This window comes from Oryctolagus cuniculus, chromosome 16 (assembly GCF_964237555.1).
Source record: "Oryctolagus cuniculus chromosome 16, mOryCun1.1, whole genome shotgun sequence".
Classification (NCBI taxonomy): Eukaryota; Metazoa; Chordata; class Mammalia; order Lagomorpha; family Leporidae; genus Oryctolagus; species Oryctolagus cuniculus.
This window is the reverse complement of record NC_091447.1, coordinates 67755385-67770137: the sequence shown is the minus strand read 5'-3', so window position 1 is coordinate 67770137 and position 14753 is coordinate 67755385. Positions and strand designations below refer to the sequence as shown.

Genomic DNA, 14753 nt, shown 5'->3' with positions numbered 1-14753 from the left:
TGAGATTTAATGCTATAATGAGTACTCAAACAATATATTTCACTTTGTGTTTCTATGGGGGTGCAAACTGTTGAAATCTTTACGTAATGTATACTAAACTGATCTTCTGTAAAAAAAAAAGAAATTATCAATTCCCAACTTGACTCTCACTGGGATTAAACATGACAATAGGTCTGATCTGATTTCATCATCATTTAAAAAAATCATCTATTATTTTTCACTTTATGTTTCTGTGTGGGAGCAAACTGTTGAAATCCTTACTTAATGTATACTAAGCTGATCTTCTGTATATTAAGATAATCGAAAATGAATCTTGATGTGAATGAAAGGGGAGAGGGAGTGGAAAATGGGAGGGTTGTGGGTGGGAGGGACGTTATGGGGGGAAGCCATTGTAACCCATAAGTCGTACTTTGGAAATTTATATTCATTAAATGAAAGTTAAAAAAAAAGAATAAATTGATTTTAAAAATTTGGGGGACAATACAATTTTGAAATTCTTAATCTTTTGAGGTGTGTTTTACATCTTTTTCAAGACCACCTCCTCTGTTTCACACTTGGAGACATACAACCTCTGCCATCTTCCTCCACAGTGACAGACTTAGTCTTCCTGGAGCTCCTTCTGATTGGTTTCTGGGCTCCTCTTCTCCATCTATGCACACCTACTTTAGACACTCACATGAGTTGAGCACTGTCTGTGATCACAACCAAATGCAACCAAGTCTTCTAACAGAATCGAATAGCAAGTGCATTTTCCCCCTGTAGGACAACATCATTCTAATTCAAGGAAATGAAGAGCAATCGAATATATCTTATTTTCTTCTCAGGCCATGATAAAAGCTCACTTGACTGAAAATATTTAAAAGTACTCTGTAAAGTTAGGACTGCATTATCTATACTCTAAATTGCACTTGCTTTTCATGGTTGGAAACTATTGTTTTGTGTCAGGGTTTCAGCATTCTTAGGTTTTCTGGTTTCTCTCCATTGTCTTTTTTGCTCTGAAAGGCTGACACACAGGGAGACTCCCCAGATGCCTGCGCTGTCTGTGGCAGACCAATGCAGAGACTGGGAGCTGGAACTCAATCCAGGTCTCCCACATGGGTAGCAGGGGCCTGACTGCTTGTGCTGTCACCTCTTCCTCTCACAGTCTGCACTGGCAGGAAGCCGAGTCACAGCCCAGAGCCAGGAATCCAACCCAGGTACCCCAGGTGGGAGGAGGACATCTTAATCACTCCTGTTTGTCTCTTTAAAGTCACCAAGTACATCCATCCTCATCATCAGTGGATGGCAGACGTTCATAAGTATGCTTTAATTAAATGCACATGACCATATGAAACCACTGACCACAAATGTTATATTAGTGTATTCTTACCTGTCCAATATGTAGAAATAATGAACTATTTAGAAATACCTGAATTTTTAAAATTTTATTCATGTTTTTATCTATCCCCTTTGCTCTCATGCTCTCATCTACCCTGTATGATCTGCTATGTGAGAGCTGTATCTTCCTCAAATATTGTTTCCATTTTTCCACTCTTTTCTATAGAGACATGGTAAGACTGCTTTATAGTTTTTATGATCATAAGTGCCCTTATTTAAGTTGAGATATTTGGTATCAGGGAAGGCCAAGACCATTGGAGTCCCAAACTTCCTGTGCATAATTCAAATATTTTCATGTTATACCTTCTTGATTCATTGGTTGCAATTCTCTAATTCTGGCTGCCTCAAGGCAACTTGACTTTATTACATTAATAGTTCACACTGTGATTGAATCAAGAAAAGAAGTGTAAAACAAAGAATTCCAGAAAAGAATGTAAATGTACTTGAGCAGTTTCCTCATCTGTAAATGTGGAACAATAATTGTTCACATTGTAAGTCTGAGGGAAAGAAGCTTCTGTAAGTATTTTACTACATTCTTATTCATTTTTCATTTTATTTGAATCCGTGCTGCCTCAAGAGTGCATATGAGCAGGAATTGGATCAGAAGTGGAGTGGTCAAGACCTGAACCAGGTACTGTGACACCAGTTGCAAGCTTCCCCACCTGAGGCTTCATTCACTGCAGAAAAATACAAGCTCCTTGTGCCAGTACTGATTTAGGGATCCTTAAGTAGTTTTCTTTAAAATTTACCTGTGAAGTATTTTGGGGCTCATTGGAGTAGTATGCTATACCTACTGCTCCTGATATATACTAGTGTGAATTGATGTTCCGTTTTATTTTCTCTGTGAAGTACATTGGTCTCCTTCAAACACTTTGTCTGTCCATTCCTCACTTGAGAAGTCCATATTTAATCTGTCTACCTGAGTGTATGACCATGTTTCCAAAATGTCTGTGCTTCTCTCGATACCACACATAGGAATATTTCTCAAAGATGTGTGTGTGAAATTGTTTGAGTTGCAAAACTTGATGAAATTTCAATCTTACTAATAATCAGCTGCATCTGCAGTTCCAATACAATATCAATCATTATTAACTATTTCCCCTTTAGATAGACCATCAAATATTTCCCTGTGTAATGTCTGGTAGTAATCCTTCCATGAAAACTCACTAAGAAATTTCATCTTGTGAGAGGAATAATAATTCCACTTGGTTGCTGTGGAGAATACGTGGCTGTGGGAAGTGATTGGAAAAATCAACGTTTAGTCCTGTGTCAGTCACCTACAACACTCAACAATGTGTATAAATCTCTCCACCTCTTGGTAATTGTGTTGTCCACTAGACATAGGAAGAATACACCCATATCTGTGACAGGTTAGCACCGAGGGGAAGTTAGAACTAAAACACATCACTGTTGTGCTTCTTCTAAATACAGATTCTGTCTTTACAGAAATACCAGCTTTGTTGATGGATGCCATCCTCAAAGCTCAGCTGAGGCTGCAATGATGGCAACTCTAACAGGAGTCTCACCTTGGGCAACAATGTCTCCCTCCTCCCTATTCTCTGCATTTTCCTTTTATTGTAGCTCAGACCATCTCCGCCTTAATTTTTCAATACTCAAACAATGGTTATGCTATAGATTCTATTAACTGAAATTGCATGTGTCCTTCACAGAGACAAAAAGCACATAGTATTCTGAGGTTCTGTTTCTATTTCACATTCCTGAAAGGTGTGAAGGTAATGACAAGAAAGCACCAAGTGTATTGAAGCCACACAATTACACCCAATGATTATGAGCCAGGCAAGGCTTTCCTCTATATGTTGCAGAGATTTTTTTATGCCTCCTCTGGGCCAAGCAACAAATGGGATCTAAGGATTCAAAAATGAAAGATTGCCATTCTTCCCAAAATGCACAATTTATATATACATTTGTGAGGATATACTTACACTGTAAAATGTTTTGTCAGAATGAAAATTAAATTTTGAGTTCATTTTAATGCAAAAATAGTTTTGGATATAAAATTTTGATAATATGTGGAAAATGTGTATTATGAAAAACTTGTGCATGGATTTAAAAAACAGGTTTGGGCCAAAATGAATTTAGATAATTAATTCCATTTCTCCATGAATGTTTTGAAGTTCTCAAACAAGGACAAGAGCAACAAATCCTGGTACAGAAATAGGAAGGCACAGTATCAAGCAGGTTATATTTTAGTGAATGATTTGATTATCAACCTTAATATAGTAACAAGCATACCTAAAATTTTTCTCCCTTTTGATTCATCTATTACTTATAGATCACATAGGAAGCTTCTATTCTAAGTTCATTCATTACTCAATGAAGTATCAGCTCAGATGACAATGCCCCATGTCAAAGATCCTGAAAACATCCTCTACAACACAGGAATAATCAGCAGATTGGACACTATTCAAAACTGCATGGTCTCTGGATCTGATGATTAAAGGTCTACACTGTCTCCCAGTCATCAGAATGTGTTAAGCAGAGTTCCAGAGGTTAAAATATTAGGTACCTCTGAGATCCATTGTTAATCTCTTTCAGTTTCTACAGTGGAAATAAAACCTCACACCTCATCTTAATGTCTCTTTTTGAGATTAAGTAGGATAATTATAAGAGAAGTAGAGGAAGTTGAAAGCCAAAGTGAAATCACTGGAGAGAAATCTTCCCTGAATGACCCTGTGCCTGCTCCGCCTGTGATCTTTGCCTTTGAATTCAGTCACATGTCATTGGATGCTGCCTGCCATAGTCTACAAAGAAACCAAAAGAAAGAGTAAAATTAACAGGCAGTTTCTTCTTTGAAGGGACAGAAAAGTGAAATGACTGCTTGAGTCATCAGTGGGGAATGTGGGTTACATTCCTTGTCTGAAATCAGCCCACCCGATCCAAAATTGGCTCCTTCTTCTACCTGACAACCGCTGATTCAAGTCAAACAAAAGTTCTGAGCTCCTCTCCTCTTCTATAAAATAGAAGTGTGTGCAGCGTAACTTGGGAGATTATATAATGACATGAAACAAGTGACTCAGGATGTAGAGTTCAGACACTGGCAGTTATAAAGTTTTCAATAAAATTTCAAGATGCTTTGGTTACTGGCACCCTTCCCATAACCTTCATGATCTTGTTTGAGTGTTCAGGGATAGTTTATACAGACTCATGTGCTATCAACATGAAAGTGATCACAGTGGGAAGAATAACTCATTTCAAGAAAAACTCTGAATGAGAGCCTTGAACCCCTCTGAGAACCAAGAACACAAACCTCACAAATTTCTGAGCTGAAATTTTGCCTGATTCTTTCCCATCTGTCTATCCCAGCAGTCATTTTCATCCTGGTGATGAGAAAGCAATGTTCCTGACATTCCCAGATCCTATTCCTTCTCCCTCAGCACTTACTGAGCTATGCTGCCTCTCGGCAGAAGCATGATAAGTGGTGATGGCTCCTCTGCTCCTCTTCTGCATGGAGTGCAGTGGAGCCTCACATTCTTTACTAAGGACTGGGAAGGAGACAGACTCAGGCCATGTCCTCCAGATACAGATGCTCACAATGGTACGGATCATTGTATGGAGCTACTGGAATTCCACTGGCAAAGTCAAGGTCTAAAGGTGCTGGAAGATCTTGGGGAAAGGTGCTGGAAGAAACTTGGAAGACCCTGGGGGTTCAATGCACAGAGCTCCTCATTAGCCAGTGGGTCCATGTTACCCAATTAGGGGACTTGCTGATATTAATTTCAGAATTCTGTCTCTCGATTCCACAAAACAGTGTGTAATTTTTACATCTGTCAATCCTCTGGATTAATCATCTAGGGATAATTAGATTTTCCATGCAAAGAATATGATTTCCTGTTTCTCAGCACTAGTCTCTCAAGTCTGCTTCCAATTTCACTTGCTAAGCACTCGCTTAGGTTGCTGTGTCATCACTTGGTACCTTAGCTTTTTACTAACTTGAATGAGTATTTTTTTGAAGTTATGTCTCTTCTGGAATTACATGGAAGTATTACAAAGCTATTATTTTTTTACATATTTAATATACATTATACTACAACTTAGGAGCAGTAAAAAAAGAGGGTACTTCAAAAAGTTATAGGAAAGTGGAAAAATAATCCCTAATATACATTTTCCATGAAATTTAAAAGACCCCCCCTTGTATGCAAACATGTCTTCAGTTGTCCTTGTAGTGGGGCATGTAGCTGTGGAAATGTGCTGACTCTGGAGAGTACCAGGGTGGAAGGAAAGCAGAATTTCTTCTGGTGGTTCTCAATTCCCCCATGAACCAAGATAATAAAATTCTTGCCTTTGGGCTGACACTTCTCACTTTGGGCCTGATAAATCTACTTATCCCAATTACCGTGTTGGTCCTGCATGTGAGGAAATAATTCATCCAACCGTCCCTCTTGTATCCACTGTGTCCCACAGAACCTGCTGGGCTGAACTTCCTTGCTGTGGGGCATTACAAGAGAGTGAGCGTCCATTACCCTTTGATGCCTAGTGAGCAGTAAGAGTGGAGGATGTCTTCGACAACCAGTCAGAGGGTTCTCCATCTCAATGACTCTAGACGAGGAGACACAGGGACAATTTACTTTACTAATGCCAATATGGTATTTTTTTATAATTTTTTTCATTTATTTTTTATTTGAATGACAGAAACATACAAAGAAAGACAGAGAGATATTACATCATTGATTCCATCCTCATATGCCCACAGAGCCAATGCTGAATCAGGAGGAAGTCAGGAGCTGGAATTCAACCAGGATCTCCCTTGTAGGTGGTAGGGACCAAATTACTGAACCGTCATCTGCAATCTCTCAGGGTGCACATTAACATGACTCAATTCCAGGCACTCAAATATGGAACACATGCGTCCCCAGTGGCATCTTTACTGCTGTGCAGAATGTCTGTCCCTGGAACCAGCATCTCAAAGTCTGAAGGCATAGGCTGATATTTCTTCTTATTGGTTGAGCACTTTAGGCATAAACAGTACTCTTGATGTTGGTCTGTAAGCAGCACAAGAATGTACATATATCTCTCCTTTTCCCAGAATATTATAAAATACATAAAACCATCACACTGTCCACCAAATTCCCCACTCAGACAACTGTCAGATGTGCAGATCCATCTCTGTATTGTGTGTATATTTAGATTCCACCATAGTGCTCCATGGTGTATCCATGGTCATGTAATCCAAGGAGTGACTCATTGCCTTTCTACCACAGAATCTCTCCAATGATGTCACTATCAGCTGCAATCATTCTGTGTGGAAGGTCAACTTCTGCACATTCTGTGTAGAAGTTGGCTTCAGATTTTTGCTCATCATTTCATTCCTGACTACATTTTCGTTTGATGTCTAGCATGTGTTATCAGCTCAGTAAGTCTTTAATGAAATACACTTTGGGCCATAGTGATATCTGTGAGGAAGGTGGAAGAAGACGACCCAGATCTTCGTTTCCCTCACAAACCCATGCCATCACAACATCCATGGACCAAATTGCCTTTCTGACAACCCCACAAACCAATTAAGAGATTGCACCACACCAAGGGGCACAAATCCAAGGAGAGCTGTGTCAATGGATAAGAGCATGTGTTGCATTTACCCACCACAGCCCTCTATACCAGGAACCACAGGACAGAAGAATTAAATTCCCAAGTCCCTGGTTTTCTCTTGGGAGATAAAGTGAAGGTGCCGTGTTCATCCACGGTTCTGTCTTCTCAGGAGCTTCCTGAGGAGCTGGTTCATGACTTTCCTGACTTATAAAACTAAAGTGAATGGCAATGCAGTGTGGGGACCAGATCAGGGGCCCCTAAGAACAGTGGCAGTACATCTTGTTACAGAAACTGCAGGACCACAGAAGATCACCAAGGGGAGCAAGAGAGGATGAGTCCTTGAGAACAAAGTCAAACTCCTCTATCTACAAAATCACACACACACAAGCCCAGAGAAGATGCTCCCCAGAAAACCTTAGGCTGCCCACCATAATCTCTAGCCAGTGTGTTGGTGAATGTCTTTCCCTGTATGACACCAAAACATAAAGACTGGGAGAAGCCTTTTTTTTCAATATTCAGATCTCAACAGAGAATACAGAGAATGCATAGAAACAAAGAAATATGGCCCAGTCAAAGGAACAAATTAAATGCCCATAAATAAGCTACTCAGTCTGCCTTAAAGAAATGGAGATATTGAAGGTCTGACAACACATTTGAGTATCTTAAAGATGGTCAGTAAGCTAAAAGAGGACACAGATAGATGACTGAAAGGATTCAGGAAAGCAACACCTGAGCAGAATGTGAATAACAATAAAGAGATATAAAAAGAAAACAGAGGGGCTGGCATTGTGGCATAACAAGTTAAGCCACCACCTGCAACACTGTAATCCATATAGGGGCCAGTTCAAGTCTTGGATGCTCCATTCCCCATTCAGCTCCCTGCTAATGTGCCTGAGAAAGCAACAGAAAGTGGCCCTAGTAGTTGGGTTCCTGCCACCCATATGGGACACCTGGATGAGGTTCCTAGATCCTGACTTAGGCCTGGCACAACACTGGCCATTGTGGCCATTTGGGGGAGTGAACCAGCAGATGGAAGATTTCTCTCTCTCACTCTCACTCTCCTCTCTCTCTCTCTCTCGCTCTCGCTCTCGCTCTCCTATCTCTGTAATTCCTGCCTTTCAAATGAATAAATCTTTTTTAAAAAAGCAAATGGAGAATTAGTGATAAATAACACGGTGGGTATGTGAAGTGTTCAGTATAGTGCTCAGGAGCACTCTATGAGAGAGGAAACATCAGTCAGCATAAGGACTGAGCCCCTGGAATTACAAAATCAAAGGAACCAAAGGGAAAGAATGAAGAGAAGTAAGAGCACAAGAGGGACTCATGGGAGACTGTCAGCAGAGCAATATATTCATAATGCAAGTTACACAATAAAAAGAAAAGGAAATAAGCATCCAGTACCCAACCCTGTGTCTATATTTTGGATTAGAGCAATTTACAAGTGAGGTTTCTATTTTTGAGATCCATACATTTCAGCAATATTTCTTAGTGGCAAAAAAAAGCAACCTTCTTAGCATTGTTTCATCATTCATTTTCTTTCCTGTATATGGTTAGCTTTAGAGACACTCAGCTAAAGAGTGTTAGAAGAACAGGAATATGTGTGATAAGTTCATGATTGCAGTAAAATGTTTAAGACAAAATATAAACAGCGTCACTCCACCTATCATCCTAATCAGAGGAAAATAACTTTCAGCCCTGTTTTATTCAAATACTATGCAAAAAAATCCCAAATATAAAATATTGATCATTTCTATTGATTGCTGGGGGTGCAGTATCTGGATTTTATTCAATTCAGGGGCCAGTGCTGAGGCATAGCGTGTAAAGCCAACGCCTGCAGTGCCAGCATCCATATGGGCGCTGGTTCGAGTCCTCGCTGCTCCACTCCTAATCCAGCTCTCTGCTGTGTCTTGGGAAATAGTCGAAGATGGCCCAGGTGCTTGGCCCCTGCACCCATGCAGGAGACCCAGGAGAAGCTCCTGGCTCCTGGCTGCAGATCTGCAGGTCCAGCCATTGCAGCCAACTGGGGAGTTAACCTGCAGATAGAAGACCTAACACTCTCTCTCTCTCCCTCTCTCTCTCTCTCTCTCCTTCTGCCTCTCTATAATTCTGCTTTCCAAATAAATAAATCTTTAAAAATATATTAAATGCAATGTTCATAATGAGAAAGTTTTTTATGCTCCATTCATCTTCATAAATTTTCACCTTTTTTCTGATTTTGTGCATTTATGAAACAAGATGCGTACTCAAAAAAGTGGGCTACCTTTTAAAAGTCTTGTCCAATGTTGATCCTAACCATGACCTGGTGTACTTTACATTTTAATAAGTGGCCGGCGCCGCGGCTCCAGCACCCCAGGTTCTAGTCCCAGTCGGGGCACCGGATTCTGTCCCGGTTGCCCCTCTTCCAGGCCAGCTCTCTGCTGTGGCCAGGAAGTGCAGTGGAGGATGGCCCAAGTCCTTGGGCCCTGCACCCCATGGGAGACCAGGAGAAGTACCTGGCTCCTGCCTTTGGATCAGTGCAGTGCGCCGGCCGCAGCGCGCCAGCCGCCGCGGCCATTGGAGGGTGAACCAACGGCAAAAAGGAAGACCTTTCTCTCTCTGTCTCTCTCTCTCACTGTCCACTCTGCCTGTCAAAAAATAAAAAAAAAATTTTTTTAATATGTATACTTGGGCCAAATACACAAAATCATACATTATCACTGATCTCATAGCTGGCATTAGTGCATGGTGCTATCTGAATCATTAAAGAATAACTAGCATTTAGGAGGTATTTTCTATTTTCCATTTTTCTGAAAAATTTTATTTATTTGAAAGGCAGAGTTACAGAGAGGCAGAGACACAGACAGGGATCATCCATCCTGTGGTTCACTCCCTGAAAGGCCACAACTGCTAAAGCTGGGCCAGGCCAAAGCCAGGAGCCTGGAATTCCATCCAGGTCTCCACACTGAGACCGATGGCAGGAGCCCAGGCACTTGGGTCATCACCCACTGCCTTCTCAGGTACATTTGCACAGAGCTGGACCAGAAGTGGGCAGCAAGGACAGGAACCTGCAGTCACATGAGATGCTAGCATTGAGGTGGTGATTTAACCTGCTGTGCTACAATACTGGCCCCAGCATCTGTGTGTTGAATGATGTTTGTGGATGCTAGACAGAAAGATTGGCAACTGAATCTGGGTCCAGACAAGGACTCCTAAGTGACTGGGAGGCCCTCAGAGCCATCACTGGCTTGGCCAAGGCTAAGAGCTCCAGCTTATAACCTGGTGACCTTGCAGAGAGGCCTAATCAAGAAGAAGAGAGAAGTCTCTGTCTGTAGCCAGAGTTCTCCATTGCTGCCTGGTATCACTGTGGAAATTCCCCTTCACTGAGGCCAGAATCTGTAACCCTGAAGTTTCCTAATTCTCAGGAAGGTCCTTCAGAAACCTAAGCATTTTCTCCTTAGCCTAAAGCTCTCCTGTGGTCAGATCTCCTGACGGCCTCTATCCTAAAGCAGATGAGAATTTCTTGTTGAATAAACAGAACCATGAGGTGTCATCTAAATGGAATATGTCATCTTATGAGCCTATGCTCATGGATATATTGGAAGGTGAGAAAGTGGAGGGAGGTGAAATGGGTTATGGTAAGACTTCAAAGGTCTTTTATTATGTTCATTTTAATTTTAGTTAATTTTAACAGATTCAATATGATTTGTGGATGTAAGTCTAAGAACATAATGAAATTCCCCTCCTCTCTCCCTCCCTTTCTCCTTCCTTCCCACCGTCCTTCCTTTGATCTTTCTTGTTTTTTAGTTTTTGAGATGACATTTTAAATTTATATTACAGTACACTGGCTTACTACTTCACTGAATATGAAACTTAAGTAAAAAGCAAAAAGAATCTAGTAGGAATATAGATAATAGCTTTAAACAACAATTGAATAGAAAAATGACCACTTCACCCATATTTGGGTTTTTTTGTTCAATTAGTCATTCATAATTTGTTTCAGTAAAATAGAACCAAAGACAAAGTAACATTTAAATATTTCATTTAGACTTTAAGCCATTTCCTCCCAACAGTTAAGTACATGGATAATTTTATGCAGATTGCAATGCAAATAATCATACAATACATTTTGTGTACTATAATAGTTATCACAGATCATGGAACACATATGTATTGGTCTTGTGGGGACAGGCTTATTTCACTAAGTATGATGATTTCCAGTTGCGTCCATTTTGTTGTAAAAGACAGAATTTCCTTATTTTTTACAGCTGAGTGATATCTGGGAGTGTATACAACATCCACATTAGCAGGGAGCTGGATCAGAGTCAGGATTCAAACTTGCACCCATGTGGGACGCCAGCACCACAGGCCACAGCTTTACCCACTACACTACTGCACCGGCCCCAAGTATAATGTTTAATTCATATAGACAACACGCTTACATAAGGTAGCTAGGTTTCCATTGACTTATGCTTTCTTTGTATTTGGAACCTATAAGCTCCTGTGTTCTACTCCTTCATAAAATAGTGTTGTGAATGATAGTCACCTCACTGTAATATAGAGCACTAGAATTTCTTACTTCTGTCTCACTATATTTTGGTACCTAGTATCCAATCACCCAAATTTTTTCACTGCTGTATCCCAGGTACCTAGAAGATCTGGCACACTATAGATTCCAGTAAATATTGTCGAGTGAATGAATTTGGTAAGCAGCAGCTCTGGTTAATGGTAAAGTGAATTCACTTATAAGCAGTAGTTTCTGAATCTCACTTAAATGGTTGTATTGACCTGCAGGAGTGTAAACTCCAAGCCGAGGTGTAGTAATGTAAAAATGTAAAGGGAAGGGTAGAAGGGAGTAGACTGAGGGTAACAGCAATCACCATACGCTTCACACCAAGTACACACAGGGTAGTTTTGACTGAAGACAGAGAAACAGAGTGGGTAAGCATCAAAACTCTGTACAGTTCAGAGGCAGAATATTTTTGTCCCACTGGTATGACTTCCGGCAGCTCCCAAATCCAGGAACGACGTTCCCATCACTGAACATGGAGTGTGAACCCGAGAAGACTTTGTAAAGCTCTCTTAATGTCCCTGTTCCTCAGGCTGTAGATGAAGGGGTTCAGCATGGGAGTGACCACAGTGTACATCACCGAGGCCACCATGCCCTTCCAGGAAGAGGACGAGGCGTTAGAACTGAGATACACCCCAAGGCCTGTCCCATAGAACAGAGAAACCACAGTTAGATGAGACCCACAGGTGGAGAATGCTTTGTATCTTCCACCAGTCGATGGAATTTTCAGAATGGAGGAGACAATTCGCGTATAGGAGAAAAGGATCCCTGAGAGGGGAACAAAGCCGAGAAGAGCAGTCACCACGTAGAGCAGCGTGTAATTGATGAATGTGTCAGAGCAGGCAAGCACAAGGACCTGAGCAAGCTCACAGTAAAAGTGTGCAACTACCCACCTGGTGCAGAAGGACAGCCTCAGCATCAACAGGGTCTGGATCAGGGCATATGACAGACTGATGCACCAGGACACAAGAACCAGCAGGCCACAGAGATGGGGATTCATGATGACTGGGTAGTGCAAGGGGTGGCAGATGGCCACAAAGCGATCGTAGGCCATCCAGGTGAGGAGAAGTGTGTCCATGCCCCCAAAAACCATGAAGAAGTACATTTGAGTGATGCAGCCTGCGAAGGTGATGGAATAGCTCTGAGTCTTGATGTTCTGCAGCATCTTTGGGATGGTTGTAGAGATGAAACAGATGTCAGCCAAGGACAGGTTGGAGAGGAAGAAGTACATGGGCGTGTGGAGGCGGGCATGGGAGCCGATGGCCAGGATGATGAGCAGGTTTCCAAGCACCGTGACCACAAGCATGAGCAGGAACAAACCAAATAGCAGAGGTTGGTGCTTTGAGTCTTGAGAAAAGCCCAGGAGTAGAAATCCTAAAATACTTGTTTGATTTCCTGGTTCCATGTTGTTGACACATCAGCTAAACAATTCAAGAAGAGAAGGCATGTGAAATAGACAATGAGCAGCCTCTCAATTCTCTCTGAATTTTCAATTCTTGACGTGAAGAATTGAGAAAAACAATCTTTTTTATTTAATAAATATAAATTTTCAAAGTACAGTTAATGGACCACAATGGCTCCCCCCCCATAATTTCCCTCCCACTCACACCCCTCCCATCTCCTGCTCCCTCTCTCATTCCACTCACATCAAGATTCATTTTCAACCATCTTTATACACAGAAGATCAATTCAGTATACACTAAGTAAAGATTTCATCAGTTTGCACCCACACAGAAACACAGAGTGTAAAATACTGTTCAGTACTAGTTATAGCATTACTTCACATAGGACAACACACTAAGGACAGATCCCACATGAGAAGTAAGTACACAGTGACTCCTGTTGTTGACTTAACAATTTGACACTCCTGTTTATAGCGTCAGTAATCTCCCTAGGCTCTAGTCATGAGTTGCCAAGGCTATGGAAGCCTTTTGAGTTTGCCGACTTCGATTTTATTCCAACAGGGTCATAGTCAAAGCGGAAGTTCTCTCCTCCCTTCAGAGAAAGGTACCTCCTTCTTTGATGGCCCCGTTCTTTCCACTGGGATCTCACTCGCAGAGATCTTTCATTTAGCTCTTCTTTTTTTTTCCAGGGTGTCTTGGCTTTCCATGCCTAAAATACTCCCATGGGCTCTTCAGCCATATCCAAATGCCTTAAGGGCTGATTCTGAGGCCAGAATGCTATTTAGGACATCTCGCATTCTATGAGTCTACTGTGTATCCTGCTTCCCATGATGGATCATTCTCTCCCTTTTTGATTCTATCAGCTAGTATTAGCAGACACTAGTCTTGTTTGTGTGATCCCTTTGACTCTTAGACCTATCAGTGTGATCAATTGTGAACTGAAATTGATCACTTGGACTAGTGAGATGGCGTTGGTACATGCCACCTTGATGGGATTGTATTGGGATCCCCTGGCATGATTCTAACTCCACCATTTGGGAGAAAAACAATCTTACTATTATTAAATTAGGAATTCTATAGTCTGTCACTTGTTATAGGCAACATTTTGTAATGCTGACCGATCTCTGTCCATTAGCCTCTGGGAGACAAATCTATTCCCTTTGGTTTGTGTGTGTGTGTCTGTGTGTTGTTTTATTTGAAAGGCAGAGTTACGGAGAGGCAGAGGCAGAGAGAGAGGTCCTCCATCCATTGGTCCACTCCCCAGATGGCCACAGCTGCGGGAGTTGTGCCGATCTGAAGCCAGGAGACAGGAGCTTCTTCCAGGTTTCCCACATGTGTGCAGGGGCTCAAGCACTTTGGCTACCTTCCACTGCTTTCCCAGACCATATCAGAGAGCTAGATGGGAAGTGGAGCAGTCGGGATTTGAACCAGTGCCCATATGGAATGCTGGCACTGCAGGTGGTGGCTTTAGTCACTATGCCACAGCACTGGACCCTCACCTATTCCTTTTATCTCTGACTTAGAGTCAAGGACTACAAAGAGCAACTTTAGATCATAGGGATAAAATAGCCCACATCGTCCCTAACACATAAGAGGCCCAGTGATCTAAAGGAAAGGTATAGGCCATCTTGCTTGTCTGGGGCACATCTGAAACCAGAAAACCACATCTGGGTAGTAAGAAAATGTGAGAGCAAGGGCAATATCTAGATAAAATATTTCAGGATAAGCAGGATGATGACTTACTTCCCAAGGTAAAGGAAGGAAGAAGGGGTGGGGGGGAACATGCACATTAGCAGGAAGCTAGGAATAGGAGCAGAGCCAGATCTCAGCCCAGGCTCTGCGATATAGGATGCAGGCATCCCCCCAAAAAAACATCTTAA

The 14753-nt window shown here is 41.6% G+C and overlaps 1 protein-coding gene across 1 annotated transcript; it reads right to left on the bottom strand.

Moving 5' to 3' along the window:
• Nucleotides 1–11425: 11425 nt before the first annotated feature.
• On the bottom strand, nt 11426–12963 carry LOC100342849 (olfactory receptor 7C2). The gene has a single exon (XM_002722839.4). It carries the CDS (start codon nt 12873–12875, stop codon nt 11937–11939), a length of 939 nt encoding a protein of 312 aa, XP_002722885.2. The 5' UTR covers nt 12876–12963; the 3' UTR covers nt 11426–11936.
• Nucleotides 12964–14753: the final 1790 nt, after the last annotated feature.

Bases quoted from the DNA above. Each gene is read 5' to 3' on its own strand.
- LOC100342849 (XM_002722839.4), bottom strand. From the start codon at position 12,875: ATGGAACCAGGAAATCAAACAAGTATTTTAGGATTTCTACTCCTGGGC.